The 21,116-nt window shown below is 42.6% G+C and overlaps 1 protein-coding gene across 12 annotated transcripts in view; it reads right to left on the bottom strand.

The window, feature by feature from the left end:
- unc13a (unc-13 homolog A (C. elegans)) overlaps positions 1-21,116 on the bottom strand; it is an 84,520-nt gene that overhangs the window by 24,506 nt on the left and 38,898 nt on the right. For 7 of the 12 annotated variants that reach the window (XR_005282000.1, XR_005281998.1, XR_005281999.1 and 4 more), the window contains 3 exons: positions 6,427-6,515; positions 6,186-6,332; positions 5,904-6,027 (listed from right to left, as the gene is read on the bottom strand). Coding sequence is in view for 8 of the 12 variants with exons in the window: in XM_038299220.1 (XP_038155148.1) it covers positions 5,904-6,027; positions 6,186-6,332; positions 6,427-6,515 (360 nt within the window). In the remaining 4 variants the exon portion in view is untranslated. Of the gene's footprint in view, positions 1-2,509; positions 2,516-5,903; positions 6,028-6,185; positions 6,333-6,426; positions 6,516-21,116 lie in introns of all 12 variants that reach the window. The other 5 variants (XR_005281997.1, XM_038299223.1, XM_038299226.1 and 2 more) reach the window with 1 other exon arrangement.

Below are 21,116 nucleotides of genomic sequence, written 5' to 3'. Positions count from 1 at the left end.
AACAGCTAAAATATCCAACATCAGCCCATGATTAAATATATTTTACTTGTTATTCAAGGGCGGTTTGCACTGTTTAAAATATCAACATATAGTTTGTTATGCTCTTGATTTTTGTAGTGAGAGTGAACCTCATCTAAGGCCTTCAGAAAGAAGGCTGCAGGAGGCAGAGTCTGGTAAGAGAATAGAGCTGGATCAAAATATTTTCAAAATAGCCTACAAGCAGAGGTGGGTAGTAACAACTTATATTTACTCAATTGCATTTATTTGAGTGGTTTTACTGCATTGATATTTTTACTTTTACTTGAGAAACATATGATAAAATATCACCACTTTTAAAGGAGTAACATTTCTGGTTACTCCAGTAATTATAAGTAGCTTAACTTCATGAAAACAAGCTGGTTTTAAAAAAAATATGCATCATGAGAGACACAATTACTTCCTTTTTGCACTAAAGGCTTATTGGTTAAATGGTATATTTCATCTGCTGAGTCTGACGAGTCATTTGAAGGTTGAGTGAAAATAAAGTAAACAGTGTTCTGTAATTTAACATATTCTTACCTAGTGTAACTATTGAATTTGAAAGTTTTTTAAGTCAAGAAGAGTGAATTTATAGTGTTAATCACACCTAAAATTGTTATTGTGTAATTATTGTAAGTTATATGTTTATTTCTTATTCTTTGAAGCACCAGAATTTGCATTTCATTTAATATTTTGTTACATTTTACTTCATTTAATAAAATATTACATCAGTAGTTATGATCATGGTTAGTCAGTAGATCAATTACTCTGTACTTGAGTAGTCTTTCTACCAAGTACTTTTTTACTCTTACTTGAGTGATTTCATCAAAGGCTACTTTTTACTTTTACTTGAGTAAAAACATGATGAAGCAGTGCTAGTCTTTCTCAAGTACATATGTTGGGTATGCCCTACCCACCTCTGCCTATAAGTAAAGGAAATTCAAAGCAATTGCCAACATCCCCAGATGTGACAGATTTCCCCAGGAGAAGACCACAAGATGCTGAAAGAGGTCTTCAAAAGCCTGACTGCTTTACATGACTAAGGCTTTCATTTTACATCATAGGCCTTAAGGAGGAAAGTTGGATGGCCAGTAAAACAATGCATTAGGTTGGAGTTCCTTCGATTAAATTGGTGGTACGGTAGAATCAATTAAGGGAATGCATGGTGGTGCAGTTACAAGCACTGCCTTACAGATTAGGTCCCATTCAAATCTAAAGCAGGACCTTTCTGCAAAGAGTTGCATGTTCCAGCTGTCCATGCCTGGGTTTTCTGCTGGTATTCTGCCTTACTGCCACGTGTCAGAAAATATGCAGAATAGGTCAGTTGGTCACCCTTTAGAATGTGCAAATGCATGCACAATATCCTGGTCCTCTGAGTGTCTGTGTTCCCCAGTGATGGACTGGCAACTTGTCCTAGATGTACATCACCTTTTCGAGGTGTATGAAACAATTAGAGTTTAACTACATATAAAATGGAATAAACTGAATTTAGTGAAAATGCTAAAGTTAAAGGTTGAGGTAGGCCAACTTGTTTTTGCATTCCAGGTTAACTGTGTAAATTCTTCTTGGTGAGTTATGTTATTCCTCAGTGGACTGCAAAAATGTATTAGAACTCAATGCGGAAACTCTTAGACAAGCCATTACTTTATAAATATGTAACACTAAAAATTTTCTTCTTGTCTAAACACTTTCATTTTGGCTATTTGGCTATTAGACTATACACAGGAATAGGTCACGTGGAATAATGTGCAAGGTGAAAGCTAAAACAAAAATGGCATGAAGCCGGTTCGTGAAAACTTAAGCCATTTCAAATGGATTTTTTTTTTAATGAAGTGACATTTAGTGTGTCAGTACTGTATATAGCACCACATTGTTACAACAGAACATGAAACTAAACCAGGATGGTCCAACATGACAGGTCTGCCGAGACACAGTGCGGTACGGTGTTGTACAGCATACCGAGAGAAGACTGCAGAGTAAAATAGATCAGATGCAAGCAACAAACCCACAGTAACGAATAGGAGGGCAGGACAAAGTTTAAACGGGTAAACGAGATAGAGGACAAAGGAAAAGAGGGCAGGTGAGGGGGTTGAGAGTCCCAATACCAAGCCACCAAGATCAGGGTCACTCCAATGAAGTCCCATTAGCAGGAAACATTTAATGAGAAGAAACAAGGCAACACCTGGCGAATAAGAGAAGTACCACTTCCTGTTTGGGGATGAAGAGAAAGCAGAGAAGGGGGTACTGATAAATGAAGATCACTAAGGGGGGGCGGGCCTCTCAAACTTATTCAGGAATGCACCATGCTTCTGTCCTCTCAAACAAGAGAGAGTTAGAGGAAAAGTGAGAGACAGAGCAGGTCGGAGCAGTGACATCGTGAGAAGGGGGGTAATGGAGCTACATAAAAACGGGAGGAACAGGTGGCAGCCACATAAAGCAGAGAGTCGACCACTGTGACAGACAGACGGACATGAAGGAGTGCTGTACTTACAATCATCTGTGGAGGGAGAGCGGAGCAGGATGTAATAATAACCACAACAACAACCAGAAAGAAGGGTCAGTCAAGCGGCAAAGAGCCCCACATCAGGCAAAAGCACATGTTTGGGCTCCAAGGCTGAAGGTATGTGGACTAGTTCACACCTGCATGGGGTCTGAACTGAGTGCAGGTAAATACTAATGAAGCAGCCAAAAATAATTGGTAACACTTTCATGTAAAAACATGTAAATAACATAGCAAGTTACACTATATTACTAGGTAACAAGAAACACTTTATGGTGAATTTTAGTAAGTGCTGGGCCTCAAATTTTAGGCAGACAAGGTAAAGTCAGCCTTCTTAGATGTCAAACCAATATTTACAGGAAAATAATTTCACTGACAGCAATAAATTAAAGTGTTATCATCTAGTAAAATGGAGTTTATTACTTGGAATATAACAGAAAACCAAACCTGGAATACAGCAAGCCAATCTTCTTAAATAAACTATCTATATCTAACTTTAATTCAGTTTTATAATGCTTTAATTGCCTGATCACAAGTTACAAGTTACTTTGTAAGCTGTTGGTAGGTGGTGGCCAATAATAAAAAATATTATGTGGTAACCTTATGGTAATTACCCACCAAAAGTATCCATTGTTACATAATAACGTACAACTTTAATAATTACATGCAGGTAATTACCTGCATATATACCTTAATTTGGGGTAAAACCAAATAAAGTTTTTCCCGTTACCTAGTGATATAGTGCGACTTGCTATGTTATAAACATGTTATTACATGGTTATTGATGTACTGTAAAATAAAGTGTTACCAAATAATTTACTATTTACAGCATTACTTAGCAAATGCAACTATTAATTTAGCCTATTTTCACATATTTTTTTAATTTCAATGAACTCAGATTGAAAACCTTCAGAACAAAAGTATTCATACCCCCTAAACTTTTCACATTTGTCACCTTAATCCTCAGCATATCTTCTGGACACCCTATGTGGTTGTAAAGGTGTATTACAGTAAAACACTACATGCCTGCCAAACATTTACATAAATAAAGTCTTTAAAACAGGCAAGTATTGCTTTTTTTTTACACCTCATCCCAAAAGTCAATACATTTTACGACTCGTGAAGTTGGACCGGTTAGAAGAGCGAGGTGAGCGAGAACGCTGGGAAACTTTTTCCATCTAGACCCCCCTCGCAGAAACGTGCCCCCACTTCCTCACCGCCTCGGCCGTATCTAGACCCACAACTAGTTCCTGATTGCCCCTCTTTCGTTGTGGTGTGGAATAACATAGTGCAAACATCACTTCAATATTGGGCATAGATCAAAAATATCTGCGATAAGCTCACTGCTCCCCGCAGCTACCTACCATAATCGCTACCTACCATAAAGCTAATAAATTATTTCCCTCAAACGTAATAATCATTTCGTTTGCAACGACTTATTACGTTTGTGGGATATTATATATAATAATGTAGCAAAGGACCCCCCCCCCCCCCCCCCCCCCCCCCCCCCATTTAAAGCGTGTATCATTCGTTTATTCCTTTTTCAATTTAAAACCCACAATGAAAATATTACTAATAACTTTTCCCCTGAATTTTGTTACATAATAGGCCTACAGAAAAATTGGAGAGCATTTCCATTATTCTTTTTTTATTGCCGTATTTAATCAAATATATATATAAATAAGGAATAAATGCATTTCATTTTTATTTCATTTTAGAATCTTCTAGCATCTCAGCCTTCTGGACCCAAGTAGGTTGATGCTGTGTTGACAAGTTTTAATTCAATATACAAGATCAGCTGTTCTGGTACAAGCTACTCTCCAATCCCAGTAAAAAAAAAAAAAATCACTATGAAGTCAGTTTTATAAAAAAAAAAAAAAAAAAACATTTATAGATTGAAGAGTTGCATTTGGATGAATAAAATGTGTGTCCTTAAAGAAAGTTCTGCGAATTTCCATAATCAGCCCAACAGATGCATAATTAAATAATCCAAGAAAATAAAGGATATGTGTAAACCCATATTTAATCTATATTTACTCTATTGTTCTTCTTTAAAACTGCTGCTTTAAAAGTGGAATAGAATAGCTTATGGTTTCAGCGGCCCTAGAGGACACGTCCTCAGCAGCACTGGGCAGAAAAAAAAACGGATGTTTTTTTTATTACTTTTGAGACCTAATTTCAGACACATAGTTAGGTTTTGATTCATTCAAATTTGGATGGGTTATCAATAAAGCTTTTCTGTGATCTTACAAACTAAGAACACACATTTATTTCTGCTTTACACAAGAACTTTATTCCTGAGCTTTCCAGTGTCTCCATCCTGTTAGTCATTAAATACCTTTGATTAACAAACCTCTGTTGCTTTTAAAAATGGCTGCATTTATACAAACATTGAATTAAGTTGAATTTATTCACTAATTGTGTGACTTCTGAAGGCTTTAGAGCGCCAGAGTAAATGAACTATAATAAAAATGTATGCTACTCTGATAGATTTGGTAGTTTTAATGACAGAAAAGAATTCAGGGGTATGAAAATGTTCAGAAGGAACAATATGAGCAAATTATATAACCAGTATTTGTAATACTGTGTATCATAGCTAGATATATCATCTTTATTATCAGTGATATGAGGCTCTTTAGATTATAACCCAACATAAACAACATATACAAATATATATAAAACAAAGCAAAATAAGGAGGAAGGAGGCTGCTTTCCATAATGTAAAAGCCTTTTTGGAAGTAGGCCAGATCGTCAGGGCAAACAAATTTATGTCACACTGTTGCAAAGCTCTCATAAAGCAGGTTTCTCTCCAAATATTTGTAGGGGGACACTCTGGAGAGCAGCCATGAGCTGATGCTGAAATGATATGGTGTGATCCGTTTTCCCTGAGCTCTTTAGTGAAATACTTGATTTTGAATGCTTGCATGAACATAGGTACTGGCGGCAATGTTGCATACTTTGTGACAGAGCTGAGAAGAGGACTGGGTGGCATGTAAATGCAAAGCAAAAGCAGTTTGATCTTTTGTTTACAGAAGAGCCATCTTGTACAGCAACACACACACTGCCTGTTGTTATCCACCTCTTCCCTTTACTCTGTGGTTTTGTAAGCACATGTTTGGGCAAGTGTTGTGTTAATTATGCTGCTTTTTTTATCGTAGAAACGTTCACTGTGACTTGACCTTGCAGAAAAATATTCAGCACAGCTTATTTCAGCCATTTGCAAAGAGTTTCTGAGTGTATGAGAACTTATTTACTTGTAAATGTAAAGAAGGTATCTGTCTTTGCATGCAGTGATTATTTGCCATAATAAATAAGAGTTGAGGAAATGTATCTGTAGGTTTGATATAATTCTGGCTGTGCAAATCCTACTTGTCTGAGATCTCACCGTTTGGTCTGTGAGTGGAGGCAGAACGATGGTTTTCTCCATGGTGTTCATTACCAGCTTCCACAGCTCCTTCAGCACACGTTTTAGAACAGTTTTCTCACAAATCTTAGCAAACAACGAAAGGCTGGGAAGGGAAATGGCAGAAAAGATTATCATTCTGGAACTCCTTTATAGAAACCCCATTATTAGATAGAAAAACATTTTTGTATATCTACAAATTCTATTTCGTTTCCTTCTTTAGAGTTAGTAAAAAAAAAAGAAAAAAAAGCCAAACTGCGTTACTTGCTGTCCAGGAACTCCATGATTGGCTGCAAAACATTGTCTGCATCTTGGGCCACACTGCTGGCGTTCCCTACGTTCGACGTTCCTTTCACCTGAGCCAAGATGTCTCCCATCTGCTTCACATTTTCTTCAATATGAGGCTGGAAACTGTAAAGAAACAGATGGAGCTCTGTGTGAGATATGTACAGCAAATATTCAAGCTGTTGTGATTATTCAAATGTGCATGTGAGTAAATTCCCACCTGACAGCAAAGACCCTGCTCAGGTCATCCATTACATTGTTCAGCTTCACCTGAAGATCTTTCAGAATATCGCTGGCTTCCACACAGAGCTTCATTAAAAATACAAAAAAAACAACAACATATATTTGAATGTTAATAAAAACATTAATCAGAGCTTAAATACTTAATATTTTTTACTCATTTTAAAATATGAAAACTAAAAAGGCCCAGGAAGGTCAGTGTATAAATACTGATAAAAATATTATTGTTCTGTCAAGCTGCCGGGTAGCCCCTCCTCCCCTCCCATCAGCAGGGAGGCACCAGGTGGAACTAATCTCCCAGCAATTTGGGCGTGCCAGGGACCTCTAAAGAAAAGGACCAAGAACTGCTGCATGGCAGAAATGTAAGCAGCTCATGTTTGGAGACAGCCAAAATTCAGCTCCATTGTGACTGTGCAAACAAGTCCTTCTACAAAAACTCTGAAAGACAACCGGTAAGACTCTTAATGCCCTTGATTCTCTGGCTGGACTTTCAAATCAAAGAACTTTATTAAGGTTAATACAGACTGTGGTTGGACTGCTGTTGATTATTATTATTTGTGGAAATGTTTATGTTGGTATGTTAACAAATTGATTTAAAGAAAAGATGGTTTAAAAGTTGCATTTGTTTGTAGAAGTACATTTTGTTTTCTTAATTTGTATAGGATAACATTAAAAACTTTTGAAAATGTAGAAGTTAAAAACTATAGTTTGCTAAAATATTTAAATGAGCTAAAAAAATATACTGTTTAATTTATTGGCTAAAATTGATCAACTTAATTTGGCTAAGAAATAAATAAAAAATAAGTTACTTTAAATTGTTGATGTATTTAAAAAATATATGTTTGTTTATTTTAGAACATGGTGGGAAATATTTTATTTAAAAAGGGCTAAAATGCTTAAATTAATGATGGATACAATTTTGTATTATCTTAAATGACTAATTGTTTTGTGTTACCTTCTCTTTTTGAGGTTTTTCACCTGCCCACTGCCTACTGCCAATTTTCAATAAATAAATAATGAAATGACTATCAAATGGCTGTTCATTGAGTGAAATCCAGTTGGAATGTAGAGGACTATCCTTTTCAATTGGGGAATTGCACAAGAAACCACATTAATACTTGGCAGTGAAAAACCGTCTTATAAAGACTGGAGGACCAAGTAAAGTGACCAGCATATTCAGAGACTGTTTCCTGCCCTGCTGCTGGACAAAAATGGCTGATTCAGTAATGCTGGAGCAATTTAAGGCCACAAGAACATCAGCAAAGCGTCAATTTTCCCGTCTGGCCAATAATGTGCTACGAATGCACACAGTGATGTCTGAGGAGGAGCTCAGAGACAGTTTTGTAAAGCTCACAGCAGAAGCTGGCAGAGTTCTTGAGGCCAATGATGATGTTGAGGGACAATATACTGCAGAAAATGCAGATGAAGAGGCCTTAAGTGAGCACCAAAGGTCTGACTTGGACAAAACAGCCACGGAGTGTGAGAGAAAACTGCAAGAGTTAAAAGACCTCCTACAAAAGACATTATGGGCAAACTATGGGGAATATGAACTAACACAGGCAATTACAAATGCTGAGGATCAAGCAGATCATGTGGGAACTGTGGACCCAAGTAAAAACACAGAAGCTTATGACTTTAAGATAGGACAACTGGACAAACTTGTGAAGTCAGCGAAGGCGATGCATAGACATTGGAAGTGCTGGGCCCCCCTTGCAGAGCAAGAACAGTTCCAGAGTCGTATTAAAGGCCTTGAAACCATATTACCAAGACTGACTTTAAGAAAAGCAGACTTTATAGAAGCACAGGCCAGAGAAGAGCCCAGCAGATTAAGCACTGCTTCATTCAGTTATTCAGCGGCACCTGCCATTAAACTAAAGCCGGCTGCCCTCCCAAAGTTTACTGGTATCCGACGAGAGTTTCACCGGTGGAAAAAGGATTGGGAAGCGCTCCAGATGCAGGGAGAACCCACTGGATCCAAAGAAATAAAAAAATTCCAGCTACTTGACAGTTTAGATGAAAGGACCATACGGGACCTCCGTCTTACATCTCACACAACAGCTGAAGAAATTTTCCGGGTCCTAGAGAACCGCTTTGGAAATAAAACCACAATTGCCCTTGAAATAGTGGAGGAGCTCCAGAGACTCCCAGCTGTTAAAGGCCAGCAGCCCAGGAAGATTGTTGAGCTCATACAATCAGTAGAGAAGGCTCTAATTGACCTGAGTGAGCTTGGTAAGACCGGCGCCATAAAAACCCCTCTCGTAACAAGAACAATAGAGAGTAAACTCCCAGATGGCCTAAAAAAGGAGTGGCTTCTCCATGTATCCGGCAAAGATAATGAAGCCGAAGAAGACAAACGTTTTGACTACCTCTTGGCATTCCTACAAAGTCAAGAAGCCATCTATGAAAAGCTGGACCAGTTGAAGGAGGAGGAGTCAAAACCAAAATCTGAACCACGGCTAGCCCGGACTAGAACCTCCACTCAACCAAGCAATCAGGCTCAAGGATGAGTGGTCTGTGGTGATGTGAAGCACAAGAGAAGATTATACTTCTGCCAAAAGTTTCGCACGCTCAAACTATCAGAGAGGAGAGATGCTGTCAAAAAACTGGGTGCATGCAAAAAATGTCTGGAGATTCACCATGACAGTGAATACTGTAAACCAGAGTTCCTGTGAAAAAAGGCCCAGACTGCAGGGAACAAGCACAAAAGCTGAACCCATTATTACCTTGTGCGAGAGTTTAAGTGTCCGGGGGAAAAGGGTTTGCCCAAAGACCCAAAGACAGTACAGGGGGAGGACGTTAAAACCCCAACCCCAAAGAAGATTTCTTTAAAAGAGCCTGTAAACCTGAACTTGCAGAAAAGTGGGTCATGTTTTTTGCAACGGGTGGGGGCCCAAAAAACCTCTCTCATGTCTAATCGCCGGGTTTCTTTTTAGAAAAGGGGATTAAGGGAAAGGGGCCTGTCATCTGATGATTTTAAAAGAGCACAGCCAATGAAAGGGGAAAAAAAAGGGTTGGGACACTAATCGACTAGCATGGGATACAAACACAAAAAACCCCATAAATGCAGCTGATCAATTGAATCTTAGAAGTGAAGCTAAAACCCCTTGTCATCCATGGTGTGGGGGAATGAAAGTACAATTTTACAACAAAACGATACCTCCTAAAGAGGGGGGTCCGTACAAAAAAAGGGCAATTTAAAAATCCCCCAAATCCTCGTTATGGCTTGGACAGCATTGCGGGAAAACCACAAAATGTGACACCCCAAAAGACCCCCAAAATTTTTTTTCCAGACGTCCCTCTCAAAGAACTGAGACCCCCGAAGGGAAAATACAGTTTTTAATAACCCAAAAAGGGGGAAGGGCGGCTTGCCCCCACAGAAGATACTTTTACTGTTGGAGATCTTGTATTATGGGATGGCCCCTTTGGGAAAAAAAACCCAGTTCCCGGGACACCCCCTGGCCCCCTTTAAAAAGGGCCCCCCATCCCCAAGAAACACCAGTCCAGAACGGCACTTTCCCGGCCCCTGAGAACAGCTGGGGTGTTGTATAAAAACATGTCTGGGTCTTCCCTTTCTGTCAAGCATTGTGCTCCTTTGGCCCCCGGGCTCGCGAGTTTCTTGAGGGGTGGAGGTGGGAAAAGCATCGGCGCTCCCTGCCCCCCAATTTTGTGGAGGCTCCCGCTGCGGCAATTGCCAGCCCGGAGGCAAAAAAAGGGGCCCCTTGGCTGAAGAAAGAGAGTTAGGGGGTGGGGGAAAAAGGGGTCCTGAATATGCGGGTTTGGCAGACAAACACGGGTAATGCACTCACTGGCATGAAAAGATACCCAGGGTCATAGATCATCGACTTTTCCAAACAATATAAAAGCAGTGGGGGGGAAAACCCTTTTTCTAAAGAACTGGGAAAACAACTAAAAAAAAAAAAAAAAAAAAAACCCACAATGGAAAAAGGCCTATAGTGCTCAAGTGCACGAAGGGTTGACCCCCGGGGCCTGAAAAAAAGTTGCCCTGAGGGGGAAATTACTTCCCGGGAAAAGGGGAAAACCTTTTTGGTCAAAAGTCATCTCATTCCCCCTAACCCCCACTCATTCCCAACTCCAGTGAGACTCTTTCGGGAAAACAGCAGTCAAAAACCCCAAAGCCGGAGTCAAAACAAATCCCCTGATAAAAAGGGTCCAACCCCTTTCAACCCAACCCGGGCTGTCCTCCTCAAATTTCGCCAAGGCTCCTTTGCTGCCTTAGGGGGGACATCGGGAAAATGTACAATTCGGGTCGGGGCCTTGAGGAAAAAAATTTCCCATCGAAACCGATTCTGTGGCGTTTCTAGGAAGGACTTGAACAGTACCAATTACAAAAAAGTGAATATTGGTGACAAGCCAGCAGGGGCATGGGCACAACTCGCCAGAGAAAAGGACAGCAAACCCTGCCCCAGTTCAGCCCACCTAAAGGGGACGAGCGCCAGGTAAAAAAGAACACATTTTATGTCGACGACATCTTGACATCCCACAACTCCCTTAAAAAGACTTGAGGGTCATCCCCAAAATAAGGGGAGCTGTTCCAAGGGGCGGGAGGGTTCGTTTTTAAAGCCATGGGTCTTTTCGGGGCAAAGTAAAGGACAGAAAGAAGGGGCCCTTTCCCCAAAAAACATTGTTTTCCTGCAAATCAACTAAAAGGAAGAAAAATAAAAAGGGACTTGGTTGGGCTACTTTTGTGGATGAGGACAAGTTGAAATTTTAAATGGTGAGAGTCAACTTCTCCCCAAAAAAGAAAATGGGGTTTGGCCAAGATCTTTTGCAAAAAGAAGTTCGGCTAAACCAAAATTCATTTTAAAAGACGGATTTGCTAAGTAAAGTTGCTGGTTTGTACGCCCCAAAATAGGCCTGCCCCACACCAGCAAAAAAAAAAAAGGGGCCCCACCCCTTGGCCCGAAGAGCTTTCCAAAGGGAGGAAAAACCCCAAAAGTGAAATTTTGTAAAAGGATAAAATGGGACATTGCCTTTCTGATGAGCCCCGAAAGAGATGCAGTTTATCTATTTTGAGGAGTTTGCCTTAAAAAAAGTCAAGTTTCCAAGGGGCCCTCACTCCCCCCCAGATGCGAAAATATCCAATCGCAGTCCCCTTTTTTCAGAGGGTAGTGAAAGCTCTTACGGTGCTGTCCTCTACCAAACGAGGGAAAACTGCCCAAAAAACAAAAAAATTTGTTAAAATTTGTGGAGTCAAAAGCAAAGCCCCCCCCCCCTTTGACCACAAGGGGGACGCAGCCCAAAGCGGACCCTTTGTGGTGCGGGTTTTTCCCAAGCCGCCTGAAGAATACTTTAAAAACAACAAAAGCCAGATCAAAATCAAGCAAGGGTTTTCCTTTTTTGGACAGCCCAGACAGTTTTTTGGGAAGTTTATCCAGGGGTGAGAGCTCCCGGGTTTCAGACTTTCTTCGCTAATGGGGATCGGAAAAATTCAAAGTAACAAAAAGGGCTAGAGGACGGGTGGGGATCCCTGGATCATACAACATAGCTGACATCACCCCCCAGGAGGGGGCCAAACAGACCTTGTTTGTTAATTTTCAGATGGCACAAGGGCCAAATTTTTCTCTGCCTCCCCGAGAAAGAGCCCCCAGTTATGTCAGCAAGGGATGGGGGTCTGAAGCTGCTCGGAAAGCATTAGCAAAATGAAAAAGAAGTCGTTCTTTGCAGCACTCAAAAGAGCCCAATAAAAAGAAATAGACAAAGCCCTGAGCAAAAGACCCCCCCGTTTGGTACAGCTGCCCAAAAAACTTATGGAGGGAAAGGGCCCCTTTTCAGTAGCCAAAAAAAACCCCTATAAAGACCTTTGGGCCATTGTCTGGAGAGCTGTTTAAAAAATTTTTCCCCAGCAAGCAAGTCCGTGCCCAACCCAAAAAGTGGGAGGGGGTTCCCAATAAAGGGGGAAAATAAACTGCCATAGAACGTCAGGATGCACTCAGGGGACATCTTCCTTGCGGGCTCAAGGGGGAAATGACCCCCCCAAAACAACCACAACAAAACCGTTTGGTTGTTTACAGGGGAGCCAGAGGCAGGTTTAAACTGTCTGTGGTGGGAAAATTAAATGGCTTAAAAGGAAAGGGCATGGCATTTCCCCCTCCACCCTCCAATGCATGGGTCTCCACTTTTTTGGGCACAAGGGGCACAAAAATGAGGGTCATGAAGGTGTGGCTGCCCTTACCCTGCTAAAAATGAAAAAAAAGCTTGGGCATCCAAGGACGGAAAAATTCCCCAGAAAGTATGGAACACTCCCTTTTCTGCAAAAAGCCCAAAGGGGCAAAGAGATGCCAACAAGTGTGGGTGCCCTTTCCTCCTGAAAGAAGCACCCCAGCAGCCCATTTGAGTTCACAGCAGTTTGATCTATTTGGCCTTTTCCCTTTTTTCAAAGATGACTAAAGAAACGATTTCTCAATAAAGGGTTTTGGGGTGTCGTTTTTAGCTGTATGGCCAGCAAGCAATTCACGTGGACCTGGTAAAACACAATGCCCCACAGAAAGCTTCTTAAGGGCATATCAACAAATTTACTGAAATTTAAAGGGGGCCCCCAAGGGAAGATTTTGGTCACCCAGGAACAAACTTTATCGGCACCAAACCTGTCCTTAGAGATTGTCCCAGTTCCTGGATTCTCAAGATAAAGCTCCCAATAGGGGAAAATTGTCTGCTCAAAAAGGGAAACCGATTTGGGTTTTGGAAAAATTTCACCCAAAGCTGACCCCCCTCATCGCAAGGGGGGCGCTGGGCTGCTGTCCGAAACGTCAAGAAGGCACTAAAAGGGGCCTGGGTAACAACACAAGCCCAGTTTCCGCGAGCTTCAGACAACTCTGCATTTTGCGAAAAACCTCGCCAACGAAGGGCCAATAGATGCCCCGGGTGAAAGAGTGGAGGACTGTTTTTCAGTATGTGTCACCCAACACACTTTTCCGGGGGTCGTGCTCTTCAAATGGTGACATCAAAATTTTTTGACTTCACAAGTTTACCCTTACAAAAAAATAGAGAAATCCAACCCCAAAGTCAACAAGTTTTGGAGGTCCCTTGGGGGCCACCGCCGGCCCAAAAACTTTTCGGAGAAGGGAAATGGCACACCCCAAGTCGAAAAAGTCCCCCGTCGGAGACATTGTTTGGGTAAGTTTACCCAAAAGCAGTAAAGAAAGGGCCAAATTTAAGCGGGAAAGGGTCGTGATGTCAACCCGATGCTAAAGGCATTTTTCGGGGGTTAAAACGTTAAAGTATTTAAAAACCCAAACTTTCTGCAAAAAGGACCCCACAGGCCAACCAAACAAGGGGTCCCGAAAAAAACTTTCCCCAAAAACCCCAGTCCTGCAAAGAGATGTTTCCGACGGCCAGGGGGTTTTTGCTGCCAGTTGAGGGGAAAAAGCCTCCGACTGGAGGGGGGGGCTTGACCGTTTCAAGGGGGGTTTGGGAGTTGCTGGGTGCTTCGATTCTCCCTCGTTTCCCCGGAGAAACGAGTGGGAGGTGTTTTTGTCAAGCGCCGGGGCCCCTTTCCTTTCCCCCCCCTCAGCAGGGGGGCCCCAGGTGGAACTAATTTTCCCAGCAATTTGGGCGTGCCAGGGGAACCCCCCCCCCCCCCCCTAAAAAAAGGGCCCAAAAACTGCTGCATGGCCGAAAAGAAGCGCTCATGTTTGGAGACAGCCAAAATTCAGCTCCTTTTTACTGTGCAAACAAGTCCTTCTACAAAAAAAACCCCCCTGAAAGACAACCCGGGAAGAATCTTTAAAAGCCCCTTTTTCTCTGGCTGGGGCTTTTAAAACAAAAAACTTTTTTAAGGGTTTTAAAACAGACTGTCCGGGTTGGACTGCCCCGGTTGATTTATTAAATTTTTTTTGGAAATGTTTTATGTTGGGTATGTTTTTAAACCAAAATTTATTTAAAAGAAAAGAAAGGGTTTTTTTAAAAGTTGTATTTGTTTGGAGAAGTACATTTTGTTTTCTTAATTTGTTAGGGTAACATTTAAAAAAATTTTTTAAAATGTAGAAGTTTAAAAACTATGTTTTTCTAAAAAATTTTTAAAAGGGGCTAAAAAAATTTTCTGTTTTAAATTTTTTGGCTAAAAATTTAAGATTTAATTTCAAATTTGGGGGGAAAAATTTTTCAAATTAATTTGGCTAAGAAATAAAATAAAAAAAAAAGTTTCTTTAAATTGTTTATGAAATTTTTAAAAAAAAATATGTTTTTTATTTTAGAAAATGGTGGGAAATTTTTATTTAAAAAGGGCTAAAATGCTTAAATTAATGATGGATTAAAATTTTTTTTATTATCTTAAATGACTAATGTTTTTTGTTAAACCCTTTTCTTTTTTGAGGGTTTTTTTACCCGCCCACTGCCTACTGGCCCCAAATTTTTAATAAAAAAATTGAAATGGGCTATCAAATGGCTGTTCATTGAGTGAAATCCAGTTGGGAAAGTAGAGGGACATCCTTTTCAAAATGGGGAATTGCAAAGAAACCACATTTAATTTCTTGGGAGTGGGAAAACCTCCCTTTTAATACTGGGGAAACCCAAATAAAGTGGGCCCGCATATTCAGAGACTGTTTTCCCCGGCCCCCGCCCGCTTGGGCAAAAAATGGCTGATTCAGTTAATTTCCCGGGAAACCAAAATTTTAAACCCCAAGAACAACAGCAAAAACGGGCATTTTTCCCCCCTCGGGGGCCCAAAAAATGTCTCCCAATGCCCCACAGTGAAGTTTGAGGGGAATTTAGAGACAGTTTTGTAAAACCCAAGCAGAAGCTGGAAGAGTTCTTGAGGGCCCAAAGATGATTTGAGGGACAAATAAAAATGGGGAAAAATGAGATGAAAGAGGCCCCTTTGTGAGCACCCAAAAGGCTGACTTGGACCCAAAACAAAACCCCCGGGGTGTGAGAAAAACTGCCAAGGGGTTAAAAGAAACCCCAACAAAACATTATGGGGAAAATATGGGGAATATGAAAATAACACAGGCAATTAAAAAAAGCCCGAGGGGTCAAGCGATATGGGGAAATGGGGGACCCAAATAAAAACAAGAAGCTTATGACTTTATGATAAAGGGCAATGGGGCAAACTTTTGAAGTCAGCGAAGGGGGGGCATAGAATTTTGGGAAATGCTGGGCCCCCCCCTTGCAAGAAAACAGTTCCCCCAGTCGTATTAAAGGCCTTGAAAAAATATTACCCAAAACTGACTTAAAAAAAGCAAACTTTATAGAAAGCACAGGCCAGAGGAAAAGCCCCGCCCGATTTAGCACTGCTTCATTCCGTTATTCAGCGGCAAACCCGGGCCCTTAAAAATAAAGCCCCCGGGTGCCCCCCCCAAAATTTACTGGTATCCCCACGAGAGTTTCACCGGTGGAAAAAAGGATTGGGAAAACGTCCAAAAGCAGGGGAACCCACTGGGTCCAAAAAAAAAAAAATTCCAAACTACTTGACATTTAGATAAAGGGGCCATACGGGACCCTTTGTCTTACATCTCACACAAAAAGCTGAAGAAAATTTTTCCGGGGGCTAAAAGAACCCCCCCCCCTTTTGGGAAAAAAAACCACAAAATTTCCCCCTTGAAATAGTGGAGGAGCTCCAGAACTCCCAGCTGTTTTAAAAGGGCCCGCAGCCCCGGAAGATTGTTTAGCTCATACCCTTTATTTGAGAAGGCTCTAATTTTCCCCGGGGTGAGCTTGGAAAAAACGGCCCATAAAAACCCCCCCTTAAACAAGAAAAATAAAAGGGGAAAAAATCCCAGATGGGGCCCAAAAAAGGGTGGGTTCTCCCAAAGTATCCGGCAAAGATGGATGAAGCCGGGAAAAAGGGCAAACGTTTTGGGCTACCTCCTTGGCAATTTCCCACAAAATCAAAAAGCCCTCTATGAAAAGGGTGGGGCCCGTTGAAAAAGGGGGGAAACCCAAAAACCCAAAATTTTGGAAAACCCCGGCTAGCCCGACTAGAACCTCCACTCAACCAAGCAATCAGGTCAAGGATGAATTTGGGCTGTGGGGATGTGAAGCACAAGAGAAGATTATACTTCTGCCAAAAGTTTCGCCCCCTCCAACCCCAAACAGAGAGGAGGAATTTTCTTTTTCAAAAAACTGGGGGCATGCCAAAAAAAAGTCTGGGGGATTCACCCCTGACATGAATACTGTAAAACCCAAATTCCTGTGCAAAAGGGCCAGACTGCAGGGGAAAAACGCACTAATGCTGAACACCCTTTTTACCCCTGTGCGAGAGCTGAAAATGTCCCCGGGGAAATGTTGCCCAAAAACCCCCAAAAAAAAGTTTCAGTGGGGGGGAAAGTTACAAACCCCCAAACCCCAAGAAGATTTCATTAAAGCCCGTCACCCGAACCCTTTCAGAAAAGTGCCCCATGCTTTTTCAAAAGTGTTGGGCCCAAAAACCCCTCTCATGTCCCCAATCAGCCCGGTCCCTTTTGTTAGAAAAAGGGGTTAAAAGGGGAAAGGCCTGTCATCATGAAGATATTAAGAGTCACAGCAATTTAGGACAAAAAATTGGGGCATAATCGTCTAGCATCGGATACCCAAATACATAAACCCCATGATGCACTGATCGATTGAATCTTAGAAGTGAAACTATAAACCCCTTTTCATCCCCTTTGGGGTGGGAGGGAAAGCAAAATAAAGTTTTTCAACAAAACGATACCCTCCTAAAATCCGGGGCCGTACAGAAAAAAGGGGAAATTCCCAAACCCACCAACTCCTCTGTTATGGCTTGGGGCAGCATTGCGGACTTTCCCCAAAATGTGACAGCCCAAAAAACTCCCAAAAATTTTTTTCCCGACGGGCCCCCTCAAAAAACTGGAAGGCCGAAGGAAATTTTCAGGGTTTTTTAAAAAGCCCCAAAAGGAAAGGGGGGCTTTTTCCCCAGAAAAATACGTTGGGGATCTTTTTTTATGGGATGGACCATGGGGGGAAAAAAATTGCCGGGACCACCCTTTGGGCTGTTTGAAAAAAGGGGCCCCCCCTCACACACACCAGTCCAAAAACGCACCCTTTTCCAAATCAAAAGAGAAACCCGCTTTCGGTGGGGTGTAAAAGAAAAATGTTCCCCGGGGTTTTTATGCTGTCAAAGCATTCGGGGCTCCGTGGCCCGCCGCTCGCGAGTTTCTTTAGGGGGGTGGGGGGGGATAGCATCGGGGTGCCCGCACCCCAAGATGTGGAGGGTGCCGCTGCGGGAATTGCCAGCCCGGAGGCAAAAAAATACCTTGCTGAAGAAAAAAAGTTAGAGGTGGTTTAAAAGTTTTCCCACATATGCTGGTGCGAACAAAACCCGTAAAAGCACTCACTGGATGCAAGATACCCATTGGGTTAAAAGATCCATCGGAAAATTGGGGGGGCCAAAAAAATATAAAAGCATTGGAGGCAAACCTTTTTTCCCGAACTGAGAGGACAACTAGCAAAAAAAACCCACAATGGGAAAAAAGGGGCCTTTAGGCCCAAAAAGGGCCCGGAGGTTTTTACCGCCCGGGGTGGGAAAAAAAAATTTACTGAGGAAAAGGTCTACTTCCCGGAAGGGACCTGTTGGTACAAAAGTATCTCATTTTTCCCCCAAACCCCCCCTCAGTTAAAAAATCCAGTGAGACCAACTGGAACAGCAGTCAAAAACACCAAAGCCCGAGTCTTTAAAGATCTCCGATAAAGGGCCAGAAAAACCCAATCCCAACCCGGGGTTTTCCCCCTCAAAATTTTGCCCCAAAAGGGCCCTTTTGGGTGCCTTTGGAGACATCAAAAAAAAATGTACAATTTCTTGCCCGGCCCGAGGAAAAAGATCCACTGCAAAAGATTCTTGTGGCGTGATTCGGGGGATAGGAGCTTGAACATTTCGGGAATTACAAAAGTGGGAAAATTTGGGGACAAACCCCAGGGTGCATAGCACAAACCGCCATGAAAAGAGACAGCGAAAAACCCGCCCCAGTTCAGTCAAACCCAAAGGACGAGCGCCAGGGACTACATTGGAAAACCAGTTTTGTCGACGACATCTTGAATTTCCCCCAACTGCCCGGAAAAAACCTTAGGTCATCACCAAAAACTGGAGCAGATCCTAGCGGAGGAAGGGGGCGCTTTAAAAACCATGGGGCTTTTTTTGGGCAAAGGGAAAAAAGGGGGCGAAAGAAGAGGCCTCACCAAACATTGTTGTCCTGCCAAAAAAACTGAAGGAAGAAGATAACAAGGCACTTGGTCTCGGCTACATTGTGGATGAGGACAAGTTGCATGTCATGGTGAGAGTCAACTTCTCCAGACGAAAAAAGAAAATGAGGCTTGGCCAAGATCTGTTGCTGGAAGAAGTTCGAGCTAGGACACCAAATCATCTGACAAGACGTGATTTGCTAAGTCAAGTTGCTGGTTTGTACGACCCAATAGGCCTGACCACACCAGCAAAACAAAAAGGGGCCATCTTGGTCCGAAGAGCATTCCAAGAGGCAAAACCAAAGTGCAATATTGTCAAAGATACATGGGACCTTGCCTTGTCTGATGAGCTCCGCAGAGATGCAGTTTATCTTTTTGAGGAGTTTGTCCAGTTAAGTAAAGTCAAGTTTCCAAGAGCCCTCACTCCACCAGATGCAGCATCAGATCCAATCGCAGTCACCTTTTCAGATGGTAGTGAAAGCTCTTACGGTGCTGTCCTCTACCTACGATGGAACTGTCAAGAACAAACAATAGTTCGACTAGTGGAGTCAAAAGCAAAGCTAACGCCCCTAGACCACAAGGGGGACGCAGTCAAAGCGGAGCTTTGTGGTGCTGTCTTTGCAAGCCGCCTGAAGAAGTACTTTGAACAACACAGCCAGATCAAAATCAAGCAATGGTTCCATTTATTGGACAGTCAGACAGTTCTTGGAGCTATCCAGCGTGAGAGCTACGGGTTTCAGACTTTCTTCGCTAATAGGATCGGAGAGATTCAAAGTAACACAAGGCTAGAGGACTGGTGGTGGATCCCTGGATCATACAACATAGCTGACATCATCACCCGAGGAGCTGGGCCAACAGACCTTGATGTCAATTCAGAGTGGCAGCAAGGGCCAAAGTTTCTCTGCCTCCCCGAGAAAGAGTGGCCAGTTATGTCAGCAAGGGATGTGTCTGAAGCTGCTCGAGAAAGCATTAGCAAAATGCAAAAGAAGTCGTTCGTTGCAGCACTCACCAGAGCCCAAGTAAAAAGAAATAGACGAGGTCCTGAGCGAAGACCTCCCGCTGGTACAGCTGTCCAAAACTTACTGGATGGAAGACGCTTCAGTAGCCTAAAAAGCCTAGTCAAGACCGTTGCCATTGTCTGGAGAGCTGCTAAAAAATTTTTACCAGCAAGCAAGTCCGTGACAACCCTAAAGTGGGAGGCGGTTCCAACTGAAGGAGTCATCACTGCCATAGAACGTCAGGATGCACTCAGAGACATCTTCCTTGCTGCTCAAGCGGGAATGACCTTCCCAGCTACCACAACAGACCGTTTGGTTGTGTACAGAGAGCCAGAGGCAGGATTACTAGTCTGTGGTGGGAGAATTCATGGCTTCAAGGAAGATGGCATGGCAGTTCCCCTCCTACCCTCCAATGCATGGGTCTCCACTTTGTTGGCACAAGAGGCACACAATGAGGGTCATGAAGGTGTGGCTGCTACCCTGCTAAAAATGAGAAAGAAAGCTTGGGTCATCCAAGGACGGAGAATTGCCCAGAAAGTAGTGGAACACTGCCTTTTCTGCAAAAAGTCCAAGGCAAAGAGATGCCAACAAGTGATGGGTGACCTGCCTCCTGAAAGAAGCAGCCCAGCAGCTCCATTTGAGTTCACAGCAGTTGATCTATTTGGACCTTACCTTGTCAAAGATGACATAAAGAAACGAGTCTCAATGAAGGTGTGGGGTGTCGTTTTCAGCTGTATGGCCAGCAGAGCAATTCACGTGGACCTGGTCAACACAATGTCCACAGAAAGCTTCTTAATGGCATATCAACGATTTACTGCAATTAGAGGGCACCCAAGGAAGATCTGGTCCGATCCAGGAACAAACTTTATCGGCACCAAACCTGTCCTTAGAGAGTTGTACCAGTTCCTGGATTCTCAAGATAAAGCTGCAATAGAGGAAATGTCTGCTCAGAAAGGTACCGAGTGGGATTGGACAATTCATCCAGCTGACTCCCCTCATCGCAATGGGGCTGCTGAGGCTGCTGTCCGCATCGTCAAGAAGGCACTCAAGAGCCTGGGTAACAACACAAGCCTCAGCTACAGCGAGCTTCAGACAACTCTGCAGCTTGCTGCAAACCTCGCCAACGAACGGCCAATAGATGCTCGGGTGCAGAGCTGTGAGGACTGTGTTCAGTATGTGTCACCCAACACACTTCTCCTGGGTCGTGCCTCTTCAAATGGTGACATCAGAACTTTTGACTTCGCAAGCTACCCTTACAAAAGACTCAGAGAAATGCAACACCAAGTCAACAAGTTCTGGAGGTCTTGGAGCCAGCTCGCCGGCCCAAACTTATTCGTGAGAAGCAAATGGCACACCTCAAGTCGAAATGTCTCCGTCGGAGACATTGTTTGGTTAAGTGACCAAAATGCAGTAAGAGGCCAATTCAAGCTGGGACGGGTCGTGAGTGTCAACCCTGATGCTAAAGGCATTGTTCGGGATGTACACGTTAAAGTAGTTCAAAGCTCCAATCTTTCTGCAACAGGACCCACATTGAGCCAAC

Source organism: Cyprinodon tularosa, unplaced genomic scaffold (genome assembly GCF_016077235.1).
Source record: "Cyprinodon tularosa strain WSP-4 unplaced genomic scaffold, ASM1607723v1 ctg420, whole genome shotgun sequence".
NCBI lineage: Eukaryota > Metazoa > Chordata > Actinopteri > Cyprinodontiformes > Cyprinodontidae > Cyprinodon > Cyprinodon tularosa.
The sequence above is the reverse complement of the archived record's forward strand: the minus strand, read 5'-3'. Positions and strand labels throughout refer to the sequence as shown.